The sequence below is a fragment of the Aotus nancymaae genome, unplaced genomic scaffold, assembly GCF_030222135.1.
Source record: "Aotus nancymaae isolate 86718 unplaced genomic scaffold, 86718_ANA_hifiasm-v0.15.2.pri h1tg000006l, whole genome shotgun sequence".
NCBI classification, from domain to species: Eukaryota; Metazoa; Chordata; class Mammalia; order Primates; family Aotidae; genus Aotus; species Aotus nancymaae.
The window spans coordinates 71,496,919-71,519,104 of NW_026988417.1; the positions used below are offsets into that span (position 1 = coordinate 71,496,919).

Consider the following 22,186-nt stretch of genomic DNA (forward strand, 5'->3'; position numbering starts at 1 on the left):
TAAAAAATTCATCTGTTCTATTTCACTGGACTCACACTTATAGTAGAAGCAGTTCCCTTGTTCTGAGAGCAACAGCCATGCTTTGGAACCCACTTACCACTTGTGATTTGTCAGCCTACGTTGGGCTTTGGTGGAGTTCTCCCGCCAAGTAGCTGCTGAAGACTGACAAGGACCATGGCCACTCCCTCCCTGTCTTCCACTAATGGTGCCTGTGTCTTTCTGTCTGCCCACCCAGTGCCCAGCATGCAGTTTGCCAAGGATTTGCTGGTAGTGAAGGAGAAGGAGGGTGTCCTGCATGTCCCTATCACTAGGAGTGGAGACCTCAGCTATGAGTCATCAGTGAGGTGCTATACTCAGAGCCATTCCGCTCAGGTCATGGAGGACTTTGAGGAGAGACGAAATTCAGACTCTTCACGGATTACATTTCTCAAAGGGGACAAAGTAAGTGGATTTGTGGTGACTGAAAGATGGGATTCTCTTCTTGTCCTTATTTATCTGTAATGAAGTCATTTATATACATTCCAAAAATTCTCAGAATTTTCATACTACAATTGACCCTTGAACAATTCAGGAGTTAGGGGTGCCAACTCCCCACACAGTTGAAAATTTGTGTATAACTTTTGACTTGCACAAAACTTGACTACTAATAACCTACTATTGACTGAAAGCCTTACCAATAACATAAATGGTTGATTATTACATATTTTATGTGTTATATGTATTATATACTGTATTCTTACAAAAAAATAAGCTAAGGAAAAAATGTTATTAAGAAGAGAACATTAGGAAGAGAAAATATATTTACTGCTCATTAAGTGGAATAGTGGATCATCATAAAGGTCTTCATCCTCATTGTCTTCATATTGACTAAGCTGAAGAGAAGGAGGGAGAAGAGGATCTTACTGTCTCAGGAGTAGAGAGATGGAAAAAATAAATCCATGTCTAAGTGCACCCATGCAGCTCAAACCTGTGTCATTCAAGGGTCATCCATAATTGATAATATTTTTAATGATGTCATCTATTCCTTCTTTGTCTCCCACTTACAATCAAATACACATATCATTGGTTGATCTGGGAATTTTAGCTAATGTGTGACGTATTTGGAACTTAGCAGAATCAAATGAGTTCTGCTCGTAATATCACCTCTTAATCTGAAATTATGTTAGAGATGAATATACTCCACTAATGTTACTTTGAGAGCAGGAGACAACCCTCTAATACCTGGACCCCTGTCCCAGGGAAACGTACATCCCAGTATAGGACATGTTGAGAAAATTCAAGTCAGCAGAGTATTCTCTTGACAATGTACGTGAACTCTCATTCATATGCACCTAGAAACTCACCACTAAAGCAAATAGAAAGCAAAAAAAGCAGGGGTTGCAATCCTAGTCTCTGATAAAACAGACTTTAACAAAGATCAAAAAACACAAAGAAGGGCATTACATAATAGGATCAATGCAACAAGAAGAGCTAACTATCCTAAATATATATGCACCCATACAGGACCACCCTGTTTCATAAAGCAAGTTCTTAGAGACCTACAAAAAGACTTAGACTCCCATACAATAATAGTGGGAGACTTTAACACCTCACTGTTAATATTAGACAGATCAGTAAGACAGAAAATTAACAAGGATATTTAGGACTTGAACTCAATTCTGGACCAAGTGGACCTAATAGACATCTACAGAACTCTCTATCCCAAATCAACACAATATACATTCTTCTCAGTGCCATATCATACTTATTCTAAAATTGACCACATAATTGGAAGTAAAACACTCCTCAGCAAATGCAAAGAAATGAAAATCATAACAGTCTCTCAGACCACAGTACAATCAAATTAGAACTCAGAATTAAGAAACTCAATCAAATAAATTAGAACTCAGGATTAAGAAACTCAATCGAAACCACACAACTACATGGAAACCAAGCAACCTGCTCCTGAATGACTACTGGGTAAATGACAAAATTAAGGCAGAAATAAAGAAGTTATTTGAAATCAATGAGAACAAAGAAACAACATACCAAAATCTCTGGGACACAGCCAAGGCAGTGTTTAGAGGGAAATTTGCAGCACTAAATGCCCACAGGAAAAAGCAGGAGAGATCTAAAATCGAAGTCATAACATCACAATTAAAAGAACTAGAGATGCGAGAGCAAACAAATTCAAAAGCTAGCAGAAGGCAAGAAATAACTAAGATCAGAGCAGAACTGGAGGACATAGAGACAAGAAAAATTCTTCAAAAAATCAATGAAACCAGGAGCTGTTTTTTTGAAAAGTTTAGCAAAATAGATAGACTGTTACCCAGACCAATAAAGAGGAAAAGAGAGAAGAATCAAATAGCCACAATAAAAAACCATAAAAGGGATATCACCACTGATCCCACAGAAATACAAACTACCATCAGAGAATACTATAAACACCTCTACACAAATAAACTAGGAAATCTAGAAGAAATGGATAAATTCCTGGATACATACACCCTCCCAAGACAAAACCAGGAAGATGTGGAATCCTTGAATAGACCAATAACAAGTTCTGAAATTGAGGCAGTAATTAATAGCCAACCAACCAAAGAAAGCCCAAGACCAGAGGTACAAAGAGGAGCTGGTCTCATTCCTTCTGAGACTATTCCAAATAGTAGAAAAAGAGGGAATCCTCCCTAACTCATTTTATGAGGCCAGCATCATCCTGATACCTAAACTTGGCAGAGATACAATAAAAAAAGAACATTTCAGGCCAATATCCCTGATGAACATCAATGAGAAAATCCTCAATAAAATACTGACAAACCAAATCTAATAGCACATGAAAAACCTTATCCACCATGATCAAGTCAGCTTCATCCCTGGTATGCAGGGCTGGTTCAACATATGCAAATAAATAAATGCAATCCATTACATAAACAGAACCAATGACATTAACCACATGATTATCTCAATAGATGCAGAAAAGGCCTTCGATAAAATGTAACACCCCTTCATCTAAAAACTCTCAATAAACTAGGTATTCATGGAATGTATCTCAAAATAATAAAAGCTATTTATGCAAACTCACAGCCAATATCATACTGAATGGCAAAAGCTGAAAGCATGCCCTCTGAAAATGGGCACAAGACAAAGATGCCTTCTCTCACCACTCCTATTCAACACAGTATTGGAAGTACTGGCCAGGGCAACCAGGCAAGAGGAAGAAATAAAGTCCATTCAAATAGAAAGAGAGGAAGTCAAATTGTCTCTATTTGCAGATGACATGATCGTATAGTTAGAAAACCCCATCATCTCAGCCCAAAATCTCCTTGAGCTGATAAGCGACTTCAGCAGAGTTTCAGGATACAAAATCAATGTGCAAAAATCACAAGCATTCCTATACACCAATAATAGAGAGCCAAATCATGAGTGAACTCTCATTCACAATTGTTATAGAGAGAATAAAATACCTAGGAATACAGCTTACAAGGAATGTGAAGGACTTCTTCAAGGAGAACTACAAACCACTGCTCAAGGAAGTAAGAGGGGACACAAACAAACTGAAAAACATTCCATGCTCATGGATAGGAAGAATCAGTATTGTGAAAATGGCCATACTGCCCAAAGTAATTTATAGATTTGATGCTATACCCATCAAGCTACCATTGGCTTTCTTCACAGAATTAGAACAAATGGCTTTAAATTTCATATAGAATAAAAAAAAAGAACCCATATAGCCAAGACAATCCTAACCAAAAAGAACAAAGCTGGAGGCATCACACTACCTGATTTCAAACTATGCTACAAGGCTACAGTAACCAAAACAGCATGGTACTGGTACAAAACAGATATATAGGCCAATGGAACAGAACAGAGGCCTCAGAAATAATGCCACACATCTACAACCATCTGCTCTTTGATAAACCTGAGAAAAACAAGCAATGGGGAAAGGATTCCCTATTTAATAAATTGTATTGGAAAAACTGGCTAGCCATATGCAGAAAACTGAAACTGGACCCCTTCCTTACACCTTATATAAAAATTAACTCAAGATGGGTTAAAGACTTAAACATAAGACCTGACACCATAAAAACCCTAAAAGAAAATCTACGCAATACCATTTAGGACATAGGCATGGTCAAAGACTTTATGACTAAAATACCAAAAGCAATGGCAACAAAAACCAAAATTGACAAATGGTATCTAATTAAACTAAAGAGGTTCTGCATAGCAAAAGAAACTATCAAGACTGAACAGGCAACCTACAGAATAGAAGAGGTTTTTTGTAATCTATCCATCTGACAAAGGGCTAATATCCAGAATCTACAAGGAACTTAAATTTACAAGAAAAAAAAACCCATCAAAAAGTTGGTGAAGGATATGAACAGACAATTCTCAAAAGAAGACATTTATGCAGCCAACAAACATTTGAAAAAAAGCTCATTGTCACTGGTTATTAGAGAGATGTAAACCAAAACCACAATGAGATACCATCTCATGCTAGTTAGAATGGTGATTATTAAAAAGTCAGGTAACAACAGATGCTGGAGAGGATGTGGAATAATAGGAACACTTTTACACTGTTGGTGGGAGTGTAAATTAGTTCAACCATTGTGGAAGGCAGTGTGGTGATTCCTCAAGGATCTAGAACCAGAAATACATTTGGCCTAGCAATCCCATTACTGGATATATACACAAAGGATTATGAATCATTCTGCCATAAAGACACATGCACACATATGCTTATTGCAGCACTGTTTACAATAGCAAAGACTTGGAACCAACCCAAATGCCCATCAATGATAGACTGGATAAAGAAAATGTGGCACATATACACCATGGAATACTATGCAGCCATAAAAAAGGATGAGTTCATGTCCTTTGGAGGGACGTGGATGAAGCTGGAAACCATCATCCTCAGCAAACTAACACAAGAACAGAAAACCAAACACCACATATTCTCATTTTTAAGTGAGAGTTAAACAATGAGAACATATGAACACACACCAGGGTAATATCACACACCAGGGCCTATTGGGTGGTGGGAGACTAGGGAAGGGAGAGCATTATGAGAAATATTTATGTACATGATGGGTTGATGAGTGCAGCAAACCACCATGGCACATGTGTACCTATGAAACAAACCTGCACATTCTGCACATGTATCCCAGAATTTAAAATGTAATAATAATAAAATAAAGAAACCACTAAACATGGTTGCACCAGAATCAAAGCCTGCAACCTCAGTGTATGTCAAAAGTGTGTATTGAATCAGAATCACATTTTCTCCATTTTAAACTCTTAGTTTCAGATGACTGAGTCAATTGTATCCCTTGGTTTAAGGCACACATCCTCATTGATCAATACTAAGGCCCTTCTCTTATTTTTATCTTTTTATTCATTTTATTTTACCCCCACTCTCCAGCCACATTCTTTTCCCTGCTGATCAATCTCTTGTGTTTAATATGTATCTCTTAACTTGCATTTCTTCTTAAGCAGTGCTTGTTGTTTTATGTATATAGTTTTAATTTCTAAAAATGTTGTAGTGTTCTCTTCTCATCTTTTACTGTTTTTATTCAGCGATGTTTTGAGATCTGTCTATGTTGTTTGGGTGTACATGAGATCTGTTGCTTCTAACTGTTGCATAATATTTTATGGTATAAGTGTTAGTCCATTTGCATTGTTATAAAGGGAAACCTGAGGCTGAGTAGTTCATAAAGAAAAGGGGTTATTTGGTTCATAGTTCTTTAGGCTATACAAGAAACATGGTGCCAGCATCTGCTTCTGGTGAGGGCCCCAGGAAGCTACCACTCATGGCAGAAGAGGAAGGGAAGCAGGCATCATTACATGGTGAGAGAGGAGGAAAGAGAGAGGGTAGGGAGGAATCAGACTCTTATTAACTACTGTATCTCATGGGAATTAAGAGTGAGAATTCACTCAATCCTGTGAGAATGGCACCAAGCCATTCATGAGAGAACTGTCCCCCATGACCCAAACATCTCCCACCAGGTCCCACTTCCAACAATTGAGGATCAAATTTCAACAGGAGATATGAAGGGGACAAATATTTAAACTCTATCAGTATGCATCTCCTATATTTTACCCATGCATTCTCAATAAGAGACAATGAGGAACCTCAGTGATCACACCCACTAGCTTCCTGACACCCTGTCACCACAAATAATGCTCCAATGCACATCCTCATACATATCCACTTACGGACTTGAATGAGAATTTTCTTGGATATATTGTTAGGAAGAAAAATGATAAACTATAGGACATGCATATAGTTAAGTTGAAAAGCTTGTGTTGGAATACTTTCCAGAATGTCGCTAGAAGTCCATGAGTTGCTATAACCCTGTATTCTCTCCAAAACATAGCATTACTCATGTTTTAAATTTTTGCTAATTTAATATGTATAAAGTTATATCTCATTTTAATTTGTATTTCTCTAATTATATGCTTGTTAGCTTATTGGGTTTTTAATAAGCATATAACCTTATTTTTATCCTTTGTTTCTTATTTTATTGTATTATCTTTTACTCACTGACTTGCAGTACTTTTGAATATAATGCAAATATTAATTCCTTGCCAATTTTAGATATTTTAGGTATTAATAACACCTTTTCTTTTCTGTCACTTACTTATTACCTTTGACTAATAGTGTTCTTAGTTGAACAGAAGTCTTCAATTTTGAAATAATCAAATGTATCTAGTTTTTGCCTTATGATTAGTCCTTTTGAAGTTTGGCATAAAAAGACATTACCCATCACAGATTACCCTAGATTCTTTCTCTGTTCATCTTTACTACCAAAATAAAAGTGATAGCTTCCTTCTTTGGGGCACTTATGACATTTATACATTTATGATTCATAAAGGCCTGTAACTTAGTTATATATTTTATGGGAATTTTACTGGTGACAGGTTGAAATGTGTTTTAAGACACATATAAATACTACAGATACCATCTTCAGCTTTGAGTCTACATGTCTGTATTTGTTTTAAGTTCAAAAGAGAATTCTCTACTTATCCAAGAAGTAGTTTTTAATTTAATAAAATTATTAAGGAAATACAGTCTAGTAGTCTGTGTTACCCACATGACAATCTATCATTATTCTTAAGCACATTTTAGAACCTTTATTAGTATTATTTTTTGCTTGATAAGCATATGCTTTGAAACTTGTTCACTATTTTTTTTTAAGATCTAAAGAGTCACTGCTAAATTCATGCTTCCTATAAGGAATTCTTATATGAAATATGTGGTAGAGAAAAAAACCACAACCTTCTTCAGGGATTTAAAATCAGGTTAGCAAGTCACTTATAAATGTTCACAGGGATATTCTCTCACCATTTAGTGAGACTAAGTGTGAGTGAAACTTTTCTCTACTCATATATCCTTTGCAATGTGTTAGAATAGTGAATTTAAAATGATCTGACTAAAAATATCCTCCTTTGCATCACATGACTCTACTATTGAGGCTGCTGTGTTATCTGAAATGTTGTGACCATATTTTACATTTCTCAAAAATACAATAATCGGTAGAGAATGTTCTGTTGAGAAACACTTGGTTTCTTTCCACCAAACGGGGATTTGAATTGCGGTCTCAGACTTTCCGTACTCAGCAGTTTTCAGATGAGATATCATTTGGCAGCAGATTTGAGAATTCTTTAGCATTTAAAGGTATCTTTAACTTAACACAAAGCCTTTCTGCTTTCCTTATTAGACTATACATTTTTACAAAGGAAAAGAAGTATTACTCAGCTCTCCAGGAAGTTTAATCAGTATGCTAAACCCCCATCATCAGAAATCTACCTATTTTAATACAGGAAAATGTATTAAGCAGCCCAGAAAAAATGTGGGAAAGTACACGGATATTCTACATATGCTTTTTAGTGGGTTGTTTTGTCGATCTTGTTTTTCATAATTCATCACTAGTAATTAAAAATGGTTTGGCATGTTCTAATACAAGTTTCCACATATAAGTAAGTCCCACTCAGGCATGAACTGTTAAATTTGAACATTTTATTTTACTAATGAAAGTGGATCCTTTTAAATTCATGTTGACTCTTTGATGCAATAAAGAAGAAAAATCATTTTCTAGGAAAGCCAAGCAAGTCACTGATACTTTGCTGCAAATTTTAATCTGTCTTGTGCCATTGGCTCTAGGCGAAGAACTGTACGGTCTATATCCACGATGACTCCATGTTTGAACCAGAGGAACAGTTCAGGGTCTACCTCAGCCTCCCTCTTGGAAACCACTGGAGTGGAGCTAGAATTGGAAAGAATAACATGGCCACCATCACCATATCCAATGACGAAGATGGTAACAGAAGAAATTATCTTTAGTTACTCTTAGGTTAAGGGGACATAAACTGATGTTTAATCATTAGTGTTTTGAAAAATGAAAGTGCTTTAAGAATGCCTACTGATAACATTCTCTGAATATTTATGTAAAATGTTGGTAGCAAATGATCACCATCTACAGAGGTCCAAAAAATTCATAGATATTTTTTTTTTTTTTTTTTTTTTTTTTTTTTTTTTTTTTGAGACGGAGTTTCGCTCTTGATACCCAGGCTGGAGTGCAATGGCGCGATCTCGGCTCACCGCAACCTCCGCCTCCTGGGTTCAGGCAATTCTCCTGCCTCAGCCTCCTGAGTAGCTGGGATTACAGGCACGCGCCACCGTGCCCAGCTAATTTTTTGTATTAGTAGAGACGGGGTTTCACTATGTTGACCAGGATGGTCTCGATCTCTTGACCTCGTGATCCACCCGCCTCGGCCTCCCAACATAGATATTTTAAATATTGTTATTCCCTACCATATTGCTAAGAGATATGGAATGATTATGGCTAAAAGCTGGGACAGAAAAGCTAAGACAGAGAATAAAAACCATTTAAGTCACTGCAGTGCAGGAGCAGGATGGAAATACAGTTGGAATCAGTGGAATCCAATGAACTGATTTAAAACACTGCCACCTTTGTAGAACAGTCTAATTTCTCAGTTTTCTTCTCTCTAATTGATTTGGCCTACTAACCTAAAAAAACTTAAGCTCTATAGTCAGGTGTTAGCCAAGGATGATCCAGGCACCAGGGAAAACAAAACCTGTCTCAAACTGAGACACAATTGTTTCACTAAAATAGATATTTTAATGAGTGAATGGATAATATTACAAGTAGTAATAGCTGTTTTTATTGAATATTTACTGTATACCAAGAACTATGCTAAATATATTATCTTATTTAATACTGGCAGGAATTCCTTGAGGTTGGTGCTATTATTTCTATATGATGAATAAAGAAACTGAACCTCAGCAAAACTACATAATTTTCACTCTTAGTTACACAGCTGTAAGCACAATCCTGGATGTGAACTTCATTCTGTCTGATTCTAGAATCTACATTCTTAAGTACCTAAGAGTCTCAGTGACTCAGGATTTCTAGTGAAAATTCAGTAACTAACTTGGACTTTGAGTAAAACAAGAAATGGCAGCCTTGAAGTTGAATTAGTCCTTGACCCCAGGAGACTCAAGTTCAGATCTCAAAGTGAACCTCTCCCAAGTACACAGAAAACCCATCACTGAGGCTCAGGGAAGTAAGATTTATGCTGTGCTACAGTGACCCTCCTAGGTTTCAAAGAGCATTCTTATTAAAAAATATAAAACCTCAAATGAGGCATATCTTCTACAGTGAGGAAGATTTGACTTTCTGAAAGGGGAATAAACATAGAAAGTAGATTTTTGCCATATTCTATGATATACTCAAAATGGTATAAATGTTATCATTACTTTCCATTTTTCCATCTTTTTATCTCCCTCTCCTATCACCCAACCCTTCCCCATGAGATATAATAGAAAAGAAGGCATGATTTGAATTTTTTGGTAAAAATTAATATATCATTTTATTTACTTATTTGTTTGAGATGGAGTCTTTCTCTGTTGCCCAGGCTGCAGTACAGTGGTACAGTTATGGGTCACTGTAGCCTCAACCACCAGGGCTCAAGTGATTCTCCCACCTCAACCTCCTGAGAAGCTGTGGCCACCATGCCTGGCTAATTTTTTAATTATTTGTAGAGATGAGGTCTCACTATGTTGCCCAGGTTGAATATATCATTAATCATTTCCTAGCAACAGGATTCCATTAGGAAATCTTGTGTTCCTGAATTATCCTTGTAGCCAGTCACTGAAAGCATCCACACTTACCTGTACAGCTTGTGAGAAATTAGAAAAAGCTGAGGGTGGGGAGATGAGAACACTAAGAAGAGGGGACCCAACGGACCAGAGGTGAGGGATGGACTTGGTAAATTTAAGTATGATATAAATGAGATAAATTATAAACCTTAGAAATTTGTATCTCATAAATGAAAAGTTGACTTATGCAATAGATATTTATCTAGGGCCTACTATGTCTCAGTCCCTTGATAAACTGTTCAAATTTATTTTAAAACATTCTGTGAGCTGTAGAGCTGAGATGGAAACTTGGACATCATGAATTTCAAAGTCTCTACAAATAATTCACCCATTATATTGTTTTAATAAGGAACATCTGAGACATAACTCCTGCAGAATCACAAATAAATCTTTTTCCAAAGCATTGTTTAGCAGTAAATACTGATTGAGTTTTATGAATGAAAGCCATTTTGCTTCATATTGTTAACTAATGTGAACAGTTTCTTCTTGTCCTTGTAAGGTGTTTTCCTGGGAGTCTGAATCCTTTGTGCTATTCTAACTGGCTCATGTTTTCCTAACCATGTTTCCTTAGTTCCCACCATTGAGTTTGAAGAAGCTGCATACCAAGTCCGGGAACCCGCAGGGCCAGATGCCATTGCAATTCTGAACATCAAGGTGATCCGCAGAGGGGATCAGAACAGGACCTCCAAGGTTCGCTGTAGCACTCGGGATGGCTCTGCTCAGTCTGGTGTGGATTATTACCCAAAGAGCCGAGTCTTGAAGTTCAGTCCTGGTAATTGAATGCCAACCTCTATCTGTGGGTTTTACTTAATAGAGGGGCAAAAACCTTGTATTTGAAGAAAGGAAGAAACAGATAAATGAAAAAAGAAAACAGTAGTTCCAATAGCATAAAGCATTTCTAAGCACACATTTGAGATTGCAGGTAAAATTTCTAATTCATAAAAATGATGTGGGAGAAAAAGAAATAGGTCTTTTAACTTAGAACGTGCTGGGCATTTTGGTTGATTTAAAAGGATTTTTTGTTAGCCTAAGATTTGGTTGAATGATAGGATAACTTGGCTAAAAAAAATACACACATAATTGGCACCATCAAATACTGCTGTAAAGTACTGTGATGGGTCATTCAGGGATTACTACATTTGAAAGGCACAATCCCTGTGTTCAAGTGGTTTAACATTTGCTAGGAAGCAGGATACCCTGTTTTGGACTTCCCAAAATAAAATTTATTCCAGAGCAGATATGGAGATTAGTTTGGGAAAAGAGAAAGATGGAGTTCAGGTCATAGATCACAGCTTAAAGGTCTGTGATCTTCCACTCTCCCCCTTCCAAAGGAAATTTAAGTATTAATCTGATGGGGAAATGAGACAGGAAAAGGGTTGAACTGTATGCTAGGTTTTTTCATAGAACTTTCTGAAACCTAACTGGTATAGATCCTGACACCATCTGTGATGTAGCCAGAGGAGGGCAGCAATGCTAGGAGGATTTCTCAGAGCAATCTTGGCAAGTGGAGGGAGAAAATGATGCCCTCAAAGATGATGGGGGTTCAGGGGAGAGGGTCTCTATTTTCTCTCCCCTCACCAGAGCTTTAAAGGGCTTCTGGCTCCATCCCACCTGTGTCTGATTGATGTTTGCTGGCAAGCTAGATGCCCTTCTTCCATATCTACACACGGACCTGTCCTTAGCTTTTTACTTTTCTGCATAAAGATCTGGGGAAAGGATATGTCTAGAAGCAACTTAGCCCAGGTGTCTGTAGGATAGGAGGAAAGGGGCTTTAACTTCACTGAGGTATTTGCACCTTCAGAAAATCACCTTACAAAAAAAGGAGTGGGTCTGTAAGGCTGGAACCCTCACCCTTTCCAGACTACTCACCCTCCATATTGCCATCTTTGTGGAGGCTAGCTTGGTAAATAACCCTGAGCCACTGCTTCTCAGGAGACAGCTTTGAAGGGTATCTGTCTGTGCAAGCCCTCACAGCCAAACAGGAGCTCATGCATAAGTGTAAGGGGGAAAGAAAAATTAAGCAAAAAAACTCATAACCAGGGTGAAGTGTATTTTGGACCATAGATTTTTATTACTGCCAGCCAGTGTCAGGCAGGGGCCATTAATCCTCATATGGTGTTGAACAGTAAATCTGCAATACTGAGCCTCTACCACAGGTGGAATTTGGTCTGTAAAAAAGATTCCTCAATTGAGATAGAGCTACGGTGATTAGCAGTCACTGCATTTATAGAACACTGCTAAAAAGAAAGAACATATTTTAACATGATGTCTCAGCAGTGCCAAGCAGCACTCTTGGGTATGTTTCCTCATGAAGCCTTTGCTTTCTTTTTTTTCTGCCCTTGGCGAAGGTGTGGATCATATCTTTTTTAAAGTTGAGATCCTGTCCAATGAAGACCGGGAATGGCATGAATCTTTCTCACTAGTCCTTGGCCCAGATGACCCAGTGGAAGCAGTTCTTGGGGATGTAACTACTGCCACGGTGACGATTCTAGACCAGGAGGCAGCAGGGAGCCTCATATTGCCAGCACCACCCATTGTGAGTTGCTTGACCCAAAGGATTGCTGCTTTTACATCTCAGTGACTAGTAGATGAGCACTTGAGAGAAGTACTCTACTTCTTTCTTCTTCCGACACAGTGGTTCCCAACCAGGAGCCATCTTGCCTTCCATTCTCCCGCTTCCAGAGGACATTTAAGCAATGTCTGGAGACATTTTTGGTTGTCACAGTCATCACACCTGGTGCTACTAGTATCTCCTAGTACTAGTGATAGAAGCCAGGGATACTCCTAGTACTAGTGATAGAAGCCAGGGATACTCCTAAACATCCTACAATGAACAGGGCAGCCCCCAACAACAAAAGGAATTATTTGGCACAAATGTCAACAGTGTCAAGGGTAAGAAACCCTGTTCTGATCTAAAAGTGAGACCAAATCCTATTGGTATCTTAGTCTGATAAAGATGGAAAATACAATACAATTGATCTTCTCGTTTCTTTGATGGGACCTAGAAGAGTAAGAAGGTAATACTACCTCATATCTATTATCCCACATACTCATCACACTTAGAGAACTAAGTACCTGTGGGAAGGTAGTACCACATTTCCCAACTTGATTAGAATGAATGCACTATCCTTACAATTAAGAGGAAAATGCCTAGAGGATGCAAAGGAAAGTTTAACCCATAATTGTGAAGCAGACAGAAGCAGCCGTCTAACTTCTGCTAACTAGTCTCATATAATATATTAGAAAAGAATGATTATTTCAAAATGTGTCTCTTATTTGACCATGGAAGAAATATATACTACCTCTATTTACTCTTATTTTTCCAAATGTTCTACTGTATGTCATCAACTATTTAATGCAACTTTAAACTAGCAACTGCCATTCATGATACAGCTTTGGTTCCAATGTGCAGGAAAATGAAAGTTTTTTTTTTTACCTGAGTGATGGGGCTCTGATTTAGGAATAACATTAAAAGGATAATAAAATTCTAGCCCATCCAGTAGCAGGATCTTCTCCACCACTAAAGATTTGCAGTATTTTTTAAGGATGCCTGGAAAAGAATTAAAAAAAACCTTCTCTTCTTATATTTTAAATAATCCCTAGACACTAAGAGATCTTGTAGATCTCTAAAGAAGGGGGCTTACTTCTCTGATTGTGCCGATACCCAACCTGAACTGAAGCTTTGTTGCTGTTTCTCAGGTAGTCACACTTGCTGACTATGACCATGTGGAAGAAGTTACCAAGGAAGGAGTCAAGAAATCCCCCTCCCCAGGCTACCCGCTGGTCTGCGTCACCCCCTGTGACCCTCATTTCCCCAGATATGCTGTCATGAAGGAGCGCTGCAGCGAGGCTGGCATCAACCAGACATCTGTGCAGTTCAGCTGGGAAGTGGCTGCCCCCACTGATGGCAATGGGGCCCGGTCTCCCTTTGAAACCATCACTGACAACACACCATTCACCAGTGTCAATCACATGGTAAGTCTGGAGGTCTCGGCCTGGTTTTCCCTCCCTGGGAGAGGACTGGTGTTGTTCTTTGTTACTCACATTATCAAATTCCTTATGGTCCATGCATGGCATTTGCAATAAAACAAATAAGGAGGTGCACCTAGTCTTTTTACTCTTATACCTAAGAAAAGGTTATATGCTGTAATAGAAAACTAAGCTAGTTAGAAGACCTGTTTGAAAATCCTGATTCTGCCTGTTTAAGTAATGTTACATGGTTACATAACCTCTCTGAGTCTCAGTCTCCTGATCTGCAAAGTAATACTTCTTCTGCTTAGCTACTTGGCAAGGTAATTGAAAAATGTGACCTATAAATGACAAAGTCAGTGAAAAATTCCAGGTAGGCACTATTGATTACTATTAACATATCTTCAATCATCATATTAGCACATAAACTCCTTCTGGACATGAACCAAAATTTCTACCACATTCCTATAATGTGGTAGAAATGTGGCCCAAAATGGCCAGCACATCGATGGCACATAGAAGGGACCAGTTATTAAACAAAAGAATAGAATGTTTGGTGAGTGATCAGCCCTTTACAAAGCTCTATGGGAGGCCATGAAAAGACATTCATGCAGCAGTTGCTGTCTTCAAAAAGCTTAGAGACCAACAACACTGACACTATCAGAGAACAATGAACAATGATGTTTTCCCAAACTTAACAAACAGTCCACCACAGTGATTCTACACTTCACACTGAGGAAGCTGGTTCTCTTCCAAAAGTAAGCTGAAAACAGTTGAGATTCAGGCTTAGTATAGTACCTGGCATGTAGTAAGCATTCAACAATTCTTGCCTAAAATTGTATCACTGAATGATTTTAGACATCAGACATTTCTTTCAGACCAGATTTCTCTAGATTTTCCTGCTCATTCTACAGTTTATCCCCACTGTAATAAGAGCTTCACTGGGTTGGGATAATAGCAGAGGAAAGCCATTAGATATAGATGGGAGGCTTTGGATAACACAGGGTCATTCATACCCACTCTCTTTGGCACAGCTTATTCAGAAAGGCCTGAAGAGCAAATCTTTTGCAACGTAACCAGCTCAAATTTAAATCATCTTCTCTGTTATTAAAAAATCAACATGACAAGACTTACCAGCTTGTTGTTTCTTAAGTATCTATTTCTCTCTTCAACAAAACCATAAAGGGAGTTTGGTCTGGTTTGAGCCAACTGTACATTTTTAACAGATAAATTTATGACTTTATGCTTCAGATTCTTGCAGTGGACTTGTGACTACTACCCTTTACCCTTGTTTCCTTTGCTTTATCTTTATTTCTTCAATTATTTATTTAATATCATTCTATTATATGCATTCTTGTAGGATGCCTCAAATCCCTTCTGTACAAAGTTCATGTATATATAAATAAGTAAAACATTGATGGCTAATTTTAATGAAAACATCTTCTTTAATTTTTAATGGACTTCAGTGAAAATTGTTTTCATGGGTAAAATGTATAAGTTTGTGTAATTGCTTTGTGGGAGGTCTGTGATACACAGAACTACTTATTAATTTTTCTTGTTATATACTTTCCTATGTAAACGCACACATAACCTAAAGGGTCCTGGTGACACACACTGCCTCTGCATAGATGGAGTTAAGCACTCTTAGGGCTTCTGTATGTTTGGGGACTTGGAGGAATCTGTGGAAAGACCTTCAAAGGCTGGAAGATGTCAGAGGCCAAGTTCTCAGCTTCAAGCCTACATGTTATCATAACCCTTGCAGTGTGTGTTCACTGGGTAGGGAGATGGGATGGAGGGAGGATAACAGTAGGATAAAGAGACATGAGAATTCCCAGGAAGGAAGTATCTTTTCTCTGTCCCCTGACATCATGCTCTCAACAACAGTGACTTGGAGGCCAACCAGTCTTGCTAGAAGCCTGAATAACAGTTGAGTTGTCCTTGTGCTAAACCTAGTATATAAAAAGAACAATACTATTAATGGTAATCAGTCATCCATGGGCTTGTGCTCCACATCTGTCTACTTGCTCATTGACTATCTTACCCACTTAGGCTATAAGTACTCACTGATCTGTCTCAAGTGTCTGGTTCATAGTTAAAAGTCAATACTTAAGTGATGAATGAATGAATAGATGGAACAATCAATAGATGGATGGATGACCTTTACAGATTACCTTGAACCAGATCATGTAAGAAGCTATTTAATACTCACATTGGAGATGATTTATTCGTCCTGGTAGGTCCTGGACAGCATTTACTTCAGCCGGAGATTCCATGTGCGTTGTGTGGCCAAGGCTGTGGACAAGGTGGGCCATGTGGGGACCCCCTTAAGGAGCAACATTATTACCATTGGAACAGACAGTGCTATCTGCCACACACCAGTGGTGGCTGGGACATCCAGAGGCTTCCAGGCTCAGTCCTTCATCGCAACCTTGAAATACCTGGATGTCAAACACAAGGAGCATCCAAACAGGTCAGGCAAGTGGCGCCTTCCACCATGAGGGGGTTGAGGTGAATCTCAGGTCTCCTTCGTGTGTTTCCCAGGATGGTCAATAAGTGATACTTCTGCAAAATAAAAATGTGATGATGACTGTGCCAGTAAAAGTTTAAATCTGTCAAGGTCCCTCAAGCTAGGGCCCCCTGCCTATCTTCCTAGCCTTTCCTTCTCCTTGTCATTTTCACCTGCCAGTCCAACCACAGGGAATTACGAGTAACTTCCCAAGGGCTACAGACTCTTATGGGTTGCATACCTCTGCCATGCTGTTACTCCAATTCTCCCCAGCCCCTTCCACTGGCTGGAGTTAAACCCTACTGCCCTATAGTACCTAGCTCATGGCATCTCTTCTAGGGACATTGCCATCATCTCCCCTGATTTAATTTGGAGGCTTCCCCTCCTGGATTCTCTGGCACCTGTATATGCTTCTTTTAAAGATTATTAGTATTCACTCTCTCTGCCCTTCAGTAGATGGTAAGACCTGAAGGACAGAGACCGTGAGCATGTAGTTTGAGTATCCTCTGCCCAGTATAGTGTTCTTAGCATCTAAGAAGCACTCCTAAATATCTGCTGAACAAATGAATAACACTGTAGAAATTAGGAAGCATTGGACTTAATCTTTTCTGTGCCACCATGATTTTGATGGGAAATGGATATTTTCATTTTGCATAGAAAAAAGAATTTGTGTATACTATGCATATTTATTAAACACTACAGTATTTAAATGTGTGCCTTTATGAACAACTCAGTCGCTTATAAACTCAGAAAAAATGAGTTCTTTTGCATGGAAAAAAACAGGTTTGAATGAATATGCACACCCTTCTTTCTTTCCTAACAGAATAAAATGTATCTTAGTGACACCTTCCTAGAAAAGGCCCTCCTCTTCACATCTAAGGGTCTGATTCCTCTTAAAAATGTAGCTCTTTGCTCAGAGAGACAAGCTGTATAAACTTAAAACACACTTTCAATAAACATGGTCAAAATTTAAACTGGAACAAAGGAAAAAACTGCAACCCGTAAGTACAGTTCTATTGTGTTGCAGTCTTAACCAATATTTACTAAGCTAATTTTTTATTTAGAATTGTATACTATGTGCTCTGGAGAAACAAAAGAAGTGAAGAAAATGCTCCTTTTCCTCATAGTGGGGAGGCAAGATAAACAGTCTGAAAACATTTGAGAAATAGCAGCCAATATAAATAAGTTACAGATTTCCTGGTCCAAAGGCTGCCTAAGAGCTGAGGATGTAGATCAAGGAATAGCACACTGCAGATTGAGGCTGGTGGGGCCGGACACATGGTGCTGATGGGACTTATAGGGAGATGGGAGAGGGAAGGTGGTTTTCAGTCAGGAGAGACAGTATGAGTAGCTATATATTGTAATTTCTCAGATTTGGCTGGGTGGAGAAATTGGCTTTAGAGTTTAAAAGCTCAAAGATATCTTTTTGACTCAAATACTTAAAGAAATGTGAGTGTCAACCTTACCTGACTTCCATAGACATTCACTGTGACAGAACAAGGGAGCAGCCCCTCCATAGTCACTCAGCTTTTGCTCCTGAAAAAAAGTTTCCACTGAAAGCAAAGGAAAGCTTTGAAGTAATTTGTGGTTGTGATGTTATCTTTTCCTGAATAGAAAAAAATCTATAATTCTAGATTGCTATCAGTCCTGTGTCTGGAGGGTCTCTTAAAGGGAAGCAATGATACTATGTGTATATCTGTACCCCCCCATTCAGATAGAAAACCTACCTGGAAAGCTTCAGGAAGAAAAAAATGGCAACTCATTGATCAAGACAGATTAGGTGATGAGAAAGAAATACCTTATTGACTATTTATAGCAATCAGCTAAACATTTATTTCTGCCCTTTTTTCCCCTAGAATCCACATTTCGGTGCAGATCCCACACCAGGATGGAATGCTGCCCCTTATCTCTACCATGCCATTGCACAACTTGCATTTTCTACTGTCTGAGTCCATCTACAGACACCAGCATGTCTGCTCCAATTTAGTTACCACCTATGACCTGAGAGGCATCTCAGGTGAGATTGACAAGTTCAGGACTGGTCTTTCCATGCTAGCTGAGTTCAGCGACTTTCAGGATATGGCAGAGTGAGGAGTACTGCTTTTCATGTCTTCCGGTTCTCAGAATCCACATATTAGTGATTTCCCTTCCTAGCACACATGCAAATGCAGTTAGCTCAGACAATGAAGTAGACAGGAGAAAACAAGGACTTTGGAACCACTGATGGGTTCAAATCCTTATTCCACTGGACAAATATAGTTTGACCTTTCTGAGCCACTGTTATCTATAACATGGGAATAACAATTGTTCCCAATCAAGATAAGGATTAAGTGCATTGACATTTTTAAAGCACCGACTATGACATATTTTAGTGTCTCCATTCCCTTAGAATAAGCATGTTTAGATTGGTGCCCCAAAAACCTGTCACAGAAAGCTAAAGTGAAGGTGTTACAGGATGGGTTCTCCAGAAGGAGGAGCTGAGATGGAGTTTGGGGTTACAAGATGTTTGTTAGGGATCGATACCTATAAAAGAGAAGAAGGAAAACAGGATTGGACAGAGGGAGAAGTCAAACTGCCATGCAGGCTGAAAAAGCCATCTTGGCCATGGCGGGGAGCTCCGGAGAGGCTTGTCCTACTTCCAGCTGACGCAGCCATACCTTTACAGCCTACCTAGCTCAATCACTAGAGGCAGGCTGCCCCACAAGGGCATGACCTTGGGCTGAGCCAGTCTGCAGCTGGCGCAGAGCTGAAGGAGCTGACAGCTGAGGCAGCGCATCTCCGTGTTCACCACAGCAGACATTTGACTTTACAAACAATTCTGTCCATTTCCATTCACCTTAGCAAGTGCGCATTAAATGCATATTTTCTCCTTTCACAAATGACGAATCATTTAACAGTGTTTTTGAAGACAAAAATGCATTCATATTCTCTTTCATATTCATTAAGCATCGCTTTTGGTCGTGATGGTCTTTATACAGTAGAAATTAGCTGAGTACAAATTATTTGTAAATCATTGAGCTACGTATGAAAGTTTAATTGGTCCACATCTACTGCTAGTGGAAGAGACATACTATGTTTAAATACTAAACTTTGCACCTCCTTTTACTTAAAAGCAATTAAATTCAAGACATGTTAATTGAGTAACTAGTCATCATGGGGCAGAGGGCTTGGTGCTGGGTGTCAAGCATTCTAAGAAATGTATCATCACTTTTAAAATACTATAGTCGCTTTTAGTACTAAAAAAATTTTAACCCAGCTGGGCGCAGTGGCTCACGCCTGTAATCCTAGCACTTTGGGAGGTCGAGGCAGGTGGATTGCCTGAGCTCAGGAGTGCGAGACCAGCCTGGGGAACACAGTGAAACCCATCTCTACTAAAAATACAAAAAAATTAGCCGGGCTTGGCCACGTGCGCCTGTAATCTCAGCTACTCTGGAAGCTGAGTCAGGAGAATCACTTGAACCCAGGAGGCGGAGGGTGCAATGAGCCGAGATTGCACCATTGCACTCTAGCCTATGTTTAACCCTAATATTCTAAATTTGTATCGTATTCAGCTCCCTACTACATAATAGTCTCCCTTAATTTAGAGTCATTCATATACTTGGCAGCATTTGATTCAATAATTGTAATTTTTGCCTGTTGCAGGTGAGAGTTAGTCAGGCATCATTAGCGAGCTATTTACTCATTAACAAAAAATTAAGACTTTTTCCCCCAAGAGTTCGGAAACTGTATGAATGAGAAGAAGTAGTCAGATGTAAATGTGCTGGCTTTTTTTTTTTTTTCTGAGATGGGGTCTCAAAAAAGATATTTTAAAAATCAGTCTTAAAATAATAATTCACCAACGAATGAGCCATACAATAAACCCATTTCTTCAGGACTGGTGGGGACGTATGTGAAGCACAGGACCAGACTTGCCGGGTATAACAGGCAAACCTTCAGAGTGTTTTCCTTTCCAAGTTCTATCACCTTCATTCATGGAATCATTTGCTCACCTTTTCTTCCCTGATTCCTGTGGTCTCTTAGAGGTAGAGTCCCCCATTCAACACCTGGCAACAGCAGTTAGCAAGCACTTTCCAAGCTCCCTCACATTTTCCCAGTGCATTGGGAGCCCTGGGTTGCTTTGTTAGTAGAGTCTCGGGTGACTGAAAGTGCTCTTAGTGTAAAAGGGTAAGCTCTTCACCCTACCCTGCTCCTTGGCCTCTGTGAACCAAGTTACAGTTCCTTGTTCTTTCCTCTCTGGCAGAAGCAGGGTTCCTGGATGATGTGGTCTATGACAGCACCGCTCTGGGGCCTGGTTATGACCGCCCCTTCCAGTTTGACCCCAGTGTGAGAGAGCCGAAGACCATCCAACTCTACAAACACCTGAACCTGAAGAGCTGCGTGTGGACCTTTGATGCTTATTACGACATGACTGAGCTTATTGATGTCTGTGGAGGGTCTGTAACTGCCGACTTCCAGGTGGGTGCCCCAGGGTTTGTCTGAGGACTCTGCACATGAGTGCCTTGGCCAACCTTATTTGTTCTTGAAGCACTTCAGTTAGCACTTTGCCTCCAGAACTGGGCCAACCAACTAAGAGAGCCTTCTTAATAAGTCCCTCAAGCAAGATCTTGGCAGCACTGAAGCTAGGGAAGGGTCCAAAGTCCTCTAAATCAAGTTAATGTGGAAAAAACTTATGTCTGGCATACTCACTTATATAAAAATCCAATATTTACTTCTCTGGGTATATATGTTTTTATATTTATAATGCATATATTTTGGAAAGCCAAAAAAAATTACATTTGGTGCTAGGATTATTACTACATTGATGTATTCTCTTCCCCACCTGGCAAAATGAGTCAGAATGGCAGGTGGTACAATCTATCTTTCAGAAGACAGGAAGAGCACTGTTGTCCTATGCATTGTGGAGAGGTAATTGCTTAAAACATTTTGATTTCACACCTATTCCAAAATTCCAGTCCCCACGAAAATACACACTTTCTAAAATATATATTGCCATTAAACATTAGTGTATTAGTCTATTCTCACACTGTTATAAAGACATACCAGAGAGTAGGTAATCTATAAAGAAAAGTGGTTTAATTGAGTCACAGTTCCACATGGCTGGAGAGGCCTCAGGAAACTTACAATCATAGTGGAAGGGGAAGCAGACACGTCTTACCTGGTGGCAGGTGAGAGAAAGCAAGCAAGAGCAGGGAAAACTGCCCTATGAAACCATCAGATCGCGTGAGAACTCACTCACTATCTCAAGAACAGCATGAGGGAAACCCCCCTAATGATCCAATCACTTTGCACCTGGTTCCTCCCTTGACATGATTACAATTCAAGATGAAATTTGGGTGGGGACATAGAGCCAAACCGTATCAATTAGTGACAACAGAAAAATTTATAGCAAGAAGCTGGAGTCAGAGAAGGGCAGTTATATCAAAGGGCCAGTGAGGCTAGGCTAATCCGTTCTCATGGAAAAATTAATTCTAAAACAGGTTCTATCCAATTTTGAGCAGTTATCTCAATTAGCTAAAAACTAGTTAGGTGTTTGTTCTTCATTTCAAATTAGG

The 22,186-nt window shown here is 39.0% G+C and overlaps 1 protein-coding gene across 1 annotated transcript in view; it reads left to right on the forward strand.

Annotated features, from left to right (window-relative positions):
* The window catches only part of FRAS1 (Fraser extracellular matrix complex subunit 1), a 467,548-nt gene that overhangs the window by 418,652 nt on the left and 26,710 nt on the right, over positions 1 to 22,186 (forward strand). The window contains exons 59-66 of the mRNA XM_021669641.2: positions 236 to 441; positions 8,141 to 8,297; positions 10,731 to 10,931; positions 12,508 to 12,695; positions 13,859 to 14,134; positions 16,366 to 16,598; positions 18,491 to 18,651; positions 20,875 to 21,089. Of these exons, the coding sequence (XP_021525316.2) occupies positions 236 to 441; positions 8,141 to 8,297; positions 10,731 to 10,931; positions 12,508 to 12,695; positions 13,859 to 14,134; positions 16,366 to 16,598; positions 18,491 to 18,651; positions 20,875 to 21,089 (1,637 nt within the window). The remainder of the gene's footprint in view (positions 1 to 235; positions 442 to 8,140; positions 8,298 to 10,730; positions 10,932 to 12,507; positions 12,696 to 13,858; positions 14,135 to 16,365; positions 16,599 to 18,490; positions 18,652 to 20,874; positions 21,090 to 22,186) is intronic.